The sequence below is a fragment of the Pygoscelis adeliae genome, unplaced genomic scaffold (assembly GCF_000699105.1).
Source record: "Pygoscelis adeliae isolate BGI_AS28 unplaced genomic scaffold, ASM69910v1 Scaffold178, whole genome shotgun sequence".
Classification (NCBI taxonomy): domain Eukaryota; kingdom Metazoa; phylum Chordata; class Aves; order Sphenisciformes; family Spheniscidae; genus Pygoscelis; species Pygoscelis adeliae.
Genome location: NW_008825323.1, coordinates 1,290,712 through 1,303,049, shown reverse-complemented (window position 1 = coordinate 1,303,049; position 12,338 = coordinate 1,290,712). Strand labels below are relative to the sequence as shown.

Sequence of the window (12,338 nt, the reverse complement as noted above, 5' to 3'; positions counted from 1 at the left end):
GTAGTATACAGTAGAGCATGACAAAAAATCTAAAAGAATCCCTCTTTCACTAAGACTGTTGCAGTACTAACATTCTTTAGCCTTGTGCTTCTGTAGTCAAGTCAAAACCCTATCTAATTTGAAGCATTTACATTTGAAAAGAGACTTTCACTCCAGTTGTTTTTGCAGGAAAGGTTTCAGCTGTATCATTTCATTTTTGTTTCCAATTAAACAATTCAAGATGAAAATCCAAACACACTGTGTACAGTAATTGTATAGAAATGTTTAAGCAAATCTTATTCATATAATACTTTGCATTTATATATTGCTTTAGGATAAGACCAAGCTGGTAAAAAATTGCAGGGGGGAAAAAAAAAAAAAAGGAGAGTTATAAACACATATCAAATCATTACTTTTACCTGTAGAATTCAAAAGGAAGATATAAAAAGTTTCATCAGTTTCAGGGGTATCATCATCATTAATACACACAGATAAGTTCTGCTCTCTTTCTCCAACATCGAACAAAATGACACTGCTCTTTCCACTGGGAACAAAGTCTCCCTCTTCAGCTGTTGCATCTCCATTAACAGTAATATACTGGACAGCAACAGCAACATCAGCAGATCCATTCCTTAGGACTGTAAAGCTTGCAACGCTTCCTTCTTTAACGCTCACTGTCAGAGGTTCTGAAAATACACAAGCAACAGATCTACCTGAGTTCAAGCCTGAGCTCCTTGTGTGTGGCCTATTTTCTTAATCCTCCCCAAGAGGATCCTTCCCCTCAGTGAAACAGAAGGCATATGTGGTAAAGGCATGGAAATTCTTGCAGGTACAAGACATTATGGTTGTACTTAGCCACCTAACTAATCCCAGCATCAACAAAGAGAATAATGAAATAAAATAAGGGAAGGTTCTGAAGGAAACAAACACAAATTCAACACAACAAAAACATGAACGTTTTATACTAGCTCCATTGGGATTAGGATTTCTCAATAATCTGGTTGGTCTGTCAATAAAATCTGTTTGGGGTAGCATATGTATTCCACATTTAAGAACAGTAATATCTAACCTGCAAAATAAATGGGATCATCATTCCCTGTAATTTGTAAAGTTGCACTGGTTATATTGCCCAGCCTGGCTCCGCCAGTAGCATTGAATAAGCTGATGATGAATACTTCCATCTCTTCAGGTACCTGACAGAGAAAGTATTATGAAATTAATTTCTTGCATACAAAACAATGAAGAGATTAAAATGAACAGCTGAAAGGGGTTAACAAACCAGAGATTTCTGAGTGTTGTTTTTTATTTACTGATCCTGAAGTGTGTCAAGAGGGATGACAAATGACAGTTCATACAGTTACACAGAAATCATCATCAGCCTAAAATCCTTGTATATAAGTCCCCTCATCTTTACTGTTGTACAGATGACCCAAAAGTTATCTTGCAGTTTCCTTCTTCTGATATATGTAATTTATTTTTACAGCTTTATTTACTTATTAATTATTCTCATTCTTTCTTACATTACTTCAAATATATCAGCATTAAAAATAAAAATCAGGATTCCTGCTATCAAAACAAGGGTTTTATTCAAATGAACTTTTCTATAATTTAACCACATTCAACTACTCTCATCTTCTAAATTTTTTTTGTTTGTAGGTATGCACAGCTTCTCAAATTCTTTTATGATTTGCGGAAGTAATCTCAGTTTTACCCACGTATTTTGATTTTTCCTACAAATACTTATCAGGCTGTTAAAAAACAGACATTCCTTCTTTCTCCTTAAGTTGTAATGTTTTAGCATTTACTCTTTGTCCCATATACTCACACAAAAACACCGTAAAAATGTTTACCTCATCTGGCAGTGAGTAAATGGTGATATTTTTTGAAAACTCCAGATTATCAAAGAAAATAGTCCCTTGTTCTGGATAGATGTCATTGGTATATGTTGGGTCAACAACCCAAGACACACTAACATTGCCATAGTTTCCTTGGTTTCTTACAACTCTGTAAGCAGCTAAAAAATGCAAACATATACAGTCAGTATGCATCTTCAGAACAACACAAACCAAAAAGAAAAAGGTCAGCAAAGCTGAAACAAAGAAAAAGGAAATAATAAGCAAATCCATTGCTTGCAAAATTAATAATATGTGAGAGCACTACATGAAAGGACACACAAAGATAGACCACTAAAGCAGTTCAAACTTGCTCAAATTTGTTACTTTTTGCCTGTAACTACTTGATAATTGAATAGAGACAGATAAATTGAAGTCACCCATATGAAGATTTAGCTCTATTCTTCTCTCACATGGCACCCTATTCTTCATGCTCCACAAACAGAGCTACTACCTCAAGGTTGCACTTTGCACACACATCAATACTCCGTCCCTCCTGTCTGGCATATTCTCTAGCCATTTTTTTACTGGATTGATCCCTCTGGCTTTCCAGGCCCATCCTTCTCCACTTCAGTCTCCACTGCTCATCTTGCGGGCACTGTACCACTCTGGAAACTCCTGAGTGGAGACTTGAGTCAGAAATTGTCCTAGAAAGGTGAAATGGGGAAAAGAAGCCTTGCAGGGGCAGACAGCAGATAAAGCAGTCACTCTAATAAAAAAGAATTACCAGAGTAGATGATTTCTCCTTTACTTTCCTTTATTGTTACTGATAGTTCATCAGGTAGAAACTGAATGACACCATGTGGATCATCATTCTTCAAAATGGTTATATTGACCATTGTGGCATTCCCCAACTTGCCTGGCTTTTCACTGTAGCCACTGAGAACCACAGAATATATCTCGTCCAGCTAGAAGAGAGAAACTCAGTCAAAATAAAAATGCATATTCAGTATTCACATCCAAAACAAATGGGCAAACATCCACAGTCCCTAGCTAGGCAGAAGGAGATGCAAATTTAAACAAAAGGAAATCACACACACTTTCTGCATGCACAATGTGTTTGTACATTGCCATCAGAACAAAGAAATAGTCAGAAGTTTCTATCTCTGATAGGACCATTTTCTCCAAAAATCTAGCATTTTATAGGCAAGGACTTATTTTGTGTAGGGGGGATAGAATCTCATCAATTCACTATGTATTCATATTACAAATATATTTGTAATGCTCCCTGAAAGGTAAGTTTTCTTTTCTATAAGATTTATTAACGTTTCTGGCTTTGTAACAGGGATAGCAAAGATCTTAAAACCATTGACAGCACACTAATTTAGAAAGAATGTATCAGCTTGCTTTATTAATCTAATGGGACTTTGTACTTCATGTATTTCTTGAATAAAGATTGGTAATGCTTCAAGAAACATTAAAACAAGTATTGCATCTATGTATCTTTAAGGCAAATATTAGTCTTGACTGGGGAGCACTGAGTGAAGTTAGCAGATGATTACTAGAAAAAAAAACAAGAAGGAAGTGGTTCTTCACACAGAGTTCAATTAAACAATGGCCCTCTATACACAGAATGTCATGGATGCTAAAAACTTACATAGATTCAAAGCATAACTGTTTCAATTCACAGAAATTGAATTAAATTCAATTCAAGTCCTCCACTGAGGACTATTAAGCCCAAAGACACCTTCTACTTATCCAGGCATCCCTGGTTCGGAGGTTGGGAAGACATTCTGGAGAAAAGCCATTACACACTTCTGCTCCTATATATTTGCCTATATTTTAATAAGTGACAAACTAATATGCCTGTGAACATAATTTGAAGAGAGAAAACTATTATTTTTTACCTCTGGAATCCCATCCATCCTTGTCAGAAGAGTAATTATGATCTCTCTTTCACCAGGCTTAAACTCCAGAATTCCTGTGCTTCCATAAAACTCATTATTGTCTCTTGGTTCTACAGTGTAGCGTAGAAACTGCCTGACCAGACTTCCTCTGCTGCGGACAATCTGCAGTTCCACAGACTCCCCTTCCTGTAAAAAGGAAAATCCAGCTTTTTTTTACCACTGTGCTTAAACTAAGCTGTCCATAACAATTAAGAGAAATTACTCAGATAGCTACCTTGATACTATAGGGACCTCTGGAAGAGGGAGAAAATTCGAACACTCCTCCAGGATCATCATTTTCCAAAATAATTATTTCACAAGTAGTAAACCCATATTTCAGTATTTGATTTTCCACACTGACCCTGAGAAAGGAAGGCAAGAGGTTTGTTTGAGTGACAATTTTGTTTGGCAAGTAAATCCACACCTATGCTAAGGACATCAGAATACTGATGAATTTTATGAATAAATTTTGAAAACAATCAATTATCTGCAAAGAATAAAATAAAGACAGACACATTGGTATGTTTTATCCATTTGTAAAAAAAACTTTGCTTCTGAAGTAACTGTTTTCTGATTAGTTTTATAGTTGTGTGGGTTTTTTTAGGCACACATGCACACAACACACAGGAAAAGAAACAGAACTGTGCAGTAAAAAGTTAGTTACATTCCGTATTACTTTGTATGTGGATCAAAACAAAGGATAATCCAAAATCATTTAAACAAATAGAAATTACATTGACAACTACGCATTCTTACCCTCTCCTGCAAAATTTATTATTGCTGCAAATAGGAAGAGACTTGCCCCTCAATATTGTGGATTTCATCCTCACTTGCGCGTTAACCTGCCTTCTGTAAGATGTGGACACTACCTGTAGGATCCCAGTTTGGCTCTAGTAAGAGTTGGATGACCTTTCAGTAGCTCAGACTCATTCCCTTTCTCCTCCCTTACTCACAAACCTGCTGCCTAAAAGCATATGTTGAACGGTGCAGGCATGATCAAATAGTGCTCCCCTTGGTGGAGGACTTCTCTCCCTGGGCTACTGCTACGCCATCTTGGTCTTACTCATGGACACGAATGGGCCATATCCGACAAGAGAAAGAAACCTTGCACATTTCTTGCATTCATTTCCTCAGATGTGGTAATTTTCAATGACATTGTTTTAAGTTCACTACATTAAAAATGCCAGAAAACGTACTACTGAAGGATGCATCAAGAATGCACCTTCAGACTGACGGTTTGGATATGGCTTATTACATGGTGTTTTATGTATTTAGATTTCCTGTGCATCTTGCGTGTTTCCTGGAAGAAAATTTCAATGAAATCTTAGTCCAACATATTGTAAATATTTTCACAGTTTCACCATACTACAACCCAGACTTCATCAAACACTATTTCATGTAGAAAGAAATGTGATCTATTATATCCAATATTTGAAATCAGTTCCAGAACTGTTTCCACAAACACTCCATAAATAACTGGAATGCCCCCACACAAAAAAAATGAATAGCAATGTATCTTGTAGCAAAGTCTACAGGCAGGACACAAGACGCAAAACAGGAAATATCTATTTAATAGGGTAACATATCATGTTTATTGCACATTAAAAAAATATGTCAGGAGACACAATAACTTGTGTTAACATAAACTAAATGTAGGTTATTCAAAAACAAGATAAAGGCTCATCTTTGAAGACAGAAAACTGTAATTCTAGTCAGTTCAGTCATTTAGTTGGGGCAAATTGTATTTGTGGCAGTTTAAAACAACTAATCCATTATTGCATCAAACGCTCAAATATCAAACACTGAGCCATGCATTCATAACTTTCATCATTCACAGATCCTAAATAAAGAAACGCCTCCAAGCCAGAACCTCATGCCATCAAATTAAAAACCAAAGGGCAAGCATGCATTGTCTGAAGAGATGCAGAAGACGTGATTCCTGAGATGAAAAGAAATTATAAAGACAGATTCTGTCCAAACCAACCACTTGTAAAACAAAGCATTGATTCACTGAAGACAAACCACAGTTCACTGCACTTACCCAAAGTACACGACAAACCTTTCTGTCTCTACCCTGTCAACACAGAAAGAAAGAAAGAAAGAAAGGGGATGGGGGAAGGAATGAAAGTGCCACTTGCTAGAATTTCAATAGTACTAATCTTAGAAAAGAATAATAATAATTTAAAAAAACCCCAACACAAAGCTTTCTTTTTCCTTTCCAAAAAGCTTATAATGTTCATTTTATGGGAACCCTACTTGCTTGGCATTTTCCTGTTGACAAATGCTAGCAAGTGGGCAGTTCCCACTTAGGAGAAATGACCCCATGACCAATTCAGCATGTCAAGACCCATTCATGGTATACCCTACCAGGCCCTCCTCCAAAAGCTCGATTACTGCCAACCTCTGTGCCTGCTCACAACTGCACCAGCAGCCCACATTTATAAATAGCTCTTCAACTGAGAAAAAAAATCTACATGCTTCCATGATACGTTATTTCATCATTCTGCCAAAGTAATGATAAAAAGAGATAAGCACAGTGAGAGTTGTAATGGGTATATATCAAAAACTATTCTGGCACAAAATCACATCAAACTTTATTTGTGACAATTTTTCAGTTAATCAGATTGTCAAAGTAAAATAATAAATATAAAAATATAACAAACAAAAACAGAAAATAAGGAAAGGGAAGGGAAAGGGTATTTGCTGATCTCTTAACTGGTTCAGTTTTGGCCAAGCACTTGTAACAAAACTACCACATCAAGTCAGATGAAAGGGCAGTATTATTCTGCAATGGCAAGCGTGCATTTTGGCTTTCTTAATCTAAAATAAATATAAATATAAACCTGTATCTTCTATCAAAACACCATGAACAGATTACTACAGAATTTATAAAGTAAAATTCTGACTTCACTAATCTCAAAAAGAACTCAGATTTGGAATTCAATAGAGATAAGAGTTCACTCAAAATTCTGAAGAAATAAAGCAAATACACTTGCAGATACAGTCTTTCAAATAGGATATCTGAATTAATATAAATTTGTCATTGATTTCAATGAGGCTAGATTTTAAATACTATACATTGAGACATTCTCCCTTCCTTCAGAAACGTATGCAAAAGTGTTCCAAAACAATCAAAGTATTAATACAATGAAAAGATCAAGGAGAAAATTCCAGAGTTGGTAATCCTAAAATTTAATTATATCACTAAGCTGTTGGTAATATAATTTACAAAAGAGAATACAAATGAACCATTATGTCAAGTGAGTTTTTGATATGTATGTACAAGCTTAAGTAGTTAAGACATAATAATGCATCAGAAAGTGAAAGGTCATGCCAGAAATGAAACCTCTTTCAGCTTCATGGAGTTACACTGCATGAGCCCAAACACAGCTCAGGCAAAAAAGCCTGTTAAGATGAACTGAGGAGTAGTGCTGGAATCTAATATTGTGTTGTAATGCACAACGGAAGCACTGCCGAAACTGAAGAGGGTAGCAGACATGAAACGGCCACAAGGTACCATGACATGTGCACCTTGAGCATCTCCAGGTGTTCTTTGAAAGGACTGAGAAGGCTGGCAATACTTTAAAACTCACAGTGTAAGTCAGATCGGAATCTAGAGAACTTGCAGGTCAGAAAGCAACTAGTCAGGTTCAGCCCATTCACTGCTAAAGGAAACCATTGCTTGGGAGGTTTCTCCATCCACGTCCCATTTTCAACACTAGGATCAATTCATTTATTTATGTATTGACTGATTGATCTGGCCATGTTTCCTCTGCATGACTGGCCAGATTGCTATCACTGCTCTGACACAGTAAATGTTGGTTACTATTCAAAAAAGGCATAAAATAGCCTATGCAAAAACAGAATGGAAGCACCTAGGCTTAGGCTTCCAACTCTGAGCTGCTGTTACATGAGCAACCAATGGTGTACACAATAGGACCCTTTGTGTCTACACTCTGAGGTACACACATATAAATTCTTATAACATCCCCGGACCAGGACCCACCAAGTGACTTCCCAGCTCGACCTTGGATTTGTCTCCTCGCTGTGGACCTGCCTGGTAATCGCTGGGCTGTGCCTGACCCCGGTGACCATCATCCGACCTAAACCTGACGTGTGTTCCTGGCTTGACCTGCCCCACCACTATGACCTTGCCTGATGCCCTGGACTCCAGGGTGCCCCCAGTTACCGGCTCCAACCTGCTCTCCTGCCTTGCTGGGGGTGGTGGGATGGGCCCCTGCCCGACTAGCCATGTTATCAGGCTGGACTCCTGGCTCCACCACACAGCCCCCCAGGCCATCAGCCGTCAACTCTTGCTACATGCCCTGACTACATCCAAGAACAACGCGCTGTTCATGTACAGTCCTTTCGTTGCTGAGTAAAGATGTCCAAACTGCCACAGAGTGCACAGGATCAGTTTAGTCTTGTGTCACTCTTTGTGGTATGTGAAACCATCTCTTTAGGCTCTCCTGTAACAGCAGTGCGGAAACGGAAAAAAATGGCTATTTAGAACTTCTAAAACTCATGGTTTGCCCAGGCAATGGCATTCAGAAGTAACAATAAAAGTTAAAATAGCTCCTTGTACACGGTCACTTAGTCCATACCAAGGAGGTCCAGCTACTAGAGACAGCACTTGACCAGGAGTAAGGAGATCCCTCTTGCTGGGAAAGCCACTTGTTGTTCTTTCTCCTCAGCTTAACTATTCTGCAAAACGGCATGTGGACATGAAGTTTCATTTTATCACAGAGGATAAGCCCTGGCAATGTTTATGATGCTAACAGAAGAAGTGCAATCTCAAACTGCGTAAGTGTGTTTTCTGTGATGAAACAGCTGTAAAAATCACTTTCCATACGACAAATTTCATGTGAAATGACTCGTCATTAGGGAAATTCTTTCTTTAAAAAACCTTCATTATTATTTAGCAAGAACTACAGATTAATTAGAACAACTAACAGAAGCTTCAAATTGTTTCTTGCACTTTTGTAGTACCCACGTTGCTACAAACTACCGAAGATTTTTGACTGAGTTTAAAGTAACATGGGAATTTCAATGTTGTTATGAACTAAGTACCACTACAAATAAAATAATAATTATTAAGAGATGCAATGTGGTCAAATTTTATAGCTTTTGGACCAAGAATTGGAATTCTGCAGAAAGTGAATGTTTTCAAAGGCACCTGAGAAACTGAACTGCAACTGTGAATGCACATTGCTGTTACTATTAAAACCACTAAAAAACTTTCTTTTCTGTCAGGGTATCTCAGAAAAGATGCATTCAGGTTGCCTGTGGAATGTTACTCAATTTGCTTCCTAGATTTGTAGTCAGCGTTCACCCCTTCTTCAATTTTTTCAGGATTATCTACTGATTTAATTAGTGGCAGGACCTAGCTCTAAAGAACAATATTAAAGTAGGATTTGCCACATTATAAATTCCACAGTGCTCCTCATCAGAGGGAACACCTTCTCTCCAGGCTTAATCCACAAATTATTTGAGTTTGGAGGCTATTTTAGTTTTTGTTACTCATAGCAGGAGATATATGGTGTTACTATTTTGAAAAGTAATAAAAGCTAGCAGTAGGTGTCCAGTAGCACTCTTTTCAACATTCTACTACTATTTTCAAGTAACATTTTCCCCATCAAAACAAAGTCTGACCAAACCCTTGAAGAAAAAGCCAATGGTTTACACCGGAAGAGGTAATTCCTATAGCATCACGCATATTACTTAATAGAAAAATCACCTGAGTAAGACAGATAGATAAGGTTTGGAAACAGACGCTAGCCACAGGAGATCACCAAGTTAGGAGAAAATCCCAGCTCCATTAAACAGTATATTAGTGTTTCTGTGCATGCCAGTGCAGACAGCAACCCACTGTTGCTGAGCCCTGAATTAAGGACCATAGACAGTATGCAGTGCTTTAAATGGGCATTCTATGATTTGTTAACTTTTTGACATAAAGTAATCTCTTAAACACAAAAATGTTAAAAAACTACCAGACATTTCATAATGAAACAGTCAAACCTATGTTTTGCATTTGCAATTTTTTTTAAAATCGGTTTTCTAAATTTACTCAAGACAGAATTTCAGCCAGTAGAAATTTGTATCGCATCACAGAAATCACTAGAACTATAAAAATCCACGGTACATTGCTTCAGTTTTGCTTTATCATAAATAGTAAATGAGATTTAGGTCATAACATATGTACACAAATCTGTTCTGGCATCCTAAATTATGAGTCATGACTCAAAAAAAATTTGAGAATAAGGACTACTTAAAGTCATCTGTTCATAGGTTATCATTTTCACAAATTAAAATCGATTTATCAGTATATTGCTGTTCACAGGTCCCAAAGTCTGCAAGTTCTTATTTTCACCACCACTCATTTAAGAGTGCAAACAACAACCCATGTGCCCTGGAGGTCCTGGCCCTCCACTTGTGCCAATTGCCAAATCGATAGCTGTGTATCTGCACCTTACTGAGGGGATGACAACTGCCAGTTGGAGTATATGATGTGCAGAAGGAAAAAACAACAATCAGGTTTTTAAAAAACTGGTTTCTATTTGTGTTTACCAGGTAAAATGAACAGCCCTAGTATGTATGTATGCTTTCTCAAAGCACACACACAATTTCCACGGCCTGTTCCACCTACATTCATCACGAAGACCAAGGCCTTTTCTTTCTCATACAGATTTCACTACAGATATCTGACTTTATTTATGTTTGGTCTCAATTCAGGCCTGTTCAGATATGGGCAGGCATTCAACCTGAAGCTGCTCCTAAAAAAAGAAAATATGAAGAAGCTTCAGCAGGTACAGGATTGTCTTGCTTCTTTATTACTCATCTGTATTCTTTGGAGCATATTCTTCAGGATATACACTGGCCTCCATTTTGTGGACATAATTCAGTGTTATTTTAATATCTACGGTCCATGGACAGAGGCCATAGAACAAGGAAAGAAAATACTATTTTTAATGGCTCAGAAAGTTTCTTTTATAGTTCTGGATGCAATTAAAGCTCGTTTAAAACGTAAACTGCCTTAACAACACCACTGAGTTGCAAATAATACATCCTTGTTAGAACTAATTATTTTTATTATTTTATCCATGCTATTACTAATTGCAATAAATAGAATGCTTACGAATGTATTTCTATGTCTATAGTTTCATTAAAGTTCTTACATGCTCTATTTTCCTACTGACTTATGGTACAATTTATAGAACAGTACGAGCACATCCACAGCACAGTGCATCTTTGTTTTCATGCTAATTCACTACTGCTGTGAGGTGCTGGCTGCCAACCTTGGAAACTGAAATCTTCTGTTCATCCAGAAAATACAAACTATGCAGGAAGCAATACCACAAGCTTACACACATAATCCTGCCAGTACCCTTCAACCCTGATTTGAAGAGTCATCTCCAGTACTGAAAGGATGATCTTCGCAGTCATTTCATTCTTGGCTTCTGCTAATGTTAAAGTTGCCAAACTTCCCTCATAGCCTTGAGGGACACCATCCAGGTCCAGAGAAAAGTTCAGATTTTCTCTCCTCCTCGTTTACTTCTTTCTCCAGGCCAGACCACCTGTTCCTTACTTCACTTTCTGACCTTGCCAAGTGTGGGAAAGCTGCTTACTGCTGGCACACTTTTTACCAGCCACTTCATGAGCCGCAGAACTTGCTACTCCCACCATACATAGTAAAAGCAGAACAGTGGTTACATTTGTTCAGCTGCCAGTTCAATTCTCATTGCAGCCATCACTTTCAGGGCACAGCCTAGGGTTACTACTCAGAATCAATGGCAGAAAGCTGTAGTTACACACACCTGCAGAGCTGTCAGAACTTAAAAAGTTAACCTTTTACACTGCCAACTTCCTCTATCTACTTATTTGTTCCCCACCCTTCCACGCCCATTTTTTGGCCACCTTACACTTCTTCTTCACAACTTCCATCATAATTTCTAATCTTAGTTTCCCCCTTTGTGTGAGAGACTCTAATGAATTCCTTGAGATGAACCAGGAAAGCAGAGAACTGCTTGCAATAGTCTCCATTTGTTTTTGTCTTGAACAGGATTGTGTTTTCAACATAGTAAGTAGCCAAGGGAGAATGAAATAACTCATTCTGCACTAGATGCATTCACCAGCCAGCCTTATAGAAGCAAGCCAATCCTGCAATGGAATAACATCTTTCCTGTGCGATAGAATGATGTTCAAAAAACTGGCTTTCCAAAACAGGACCAGCAACAGCTTGAGGAGCTGGTTCACAGTTTGCTAGTATGTAATCACCATGGATATCTGGTGTTGAAGCTCCCAAGAGCTAGTTTGCACTTCCTATATAGGACAAAAATACTTCTGCATAAGGTAAGGACTGTGTAAGTAGTAGATGTTAGATGTGGACATTGCTACTGCCAGACCCCTATTAGTATGTTTCCAGAAAAAGTGGAAAAACGTACCTTAGACTAATAGGAGGTAGTAGAAGAAGTGGTGGTATTTCTAAACTATATATGCAATTGAATTGTTGGAAGCAGGACAGAAGACCTAGCCAAGATTCTCCTGTTAGTAAATCAAAGAGGGAATATACTCCTGGATACGA

The 12,338-nt window shown here is 37.7% G+C and overlaps 1 protein-coding gene across 1 annotated transcript in view; it reads right to left on the bottom strand.

Annotated features, from left to right (window-relative positions):
• Nucleotides 1–12,338, bottom strand: part of GPR98 (G protein-coupled receptor 98) — a 289,750-nt gene that overhangs the window by 259,727 nt on the left and 17,685 nt on the right. Inside the window, exons 11-16 of the mRNA XM_009330315.1 lie at nucleotides 3,993–4,119; nucleotides 3,719–3,904; nucleotides 2,599–2,779; nucleotides 1,830–1,993; nucleotides 1,049–1,172; nucleotides 399–665 (exon numbers count right to left, since the gene is read on the bottom strand). Coding sequence (XP_009328590.1) covers nucleotides 399–665; nucleotides 1,049–1,172; nucleotides 1,830–1,993; nucleotides 2,599–2,779; nucleotides 3,719–3,904; nucleotides 3,993–4,119 — 1,049 coding nt within the window. The remainder of the gene's footprint in view (nucleotides 1–398; nucleotides 666–1,048; nucleotides 1,173–1,829; nucleotides 1,994–2,598; nucleotides 2,780–3,718; nucleotides 3,905–3,992; nucleotides 4,120–12,338) is intronic.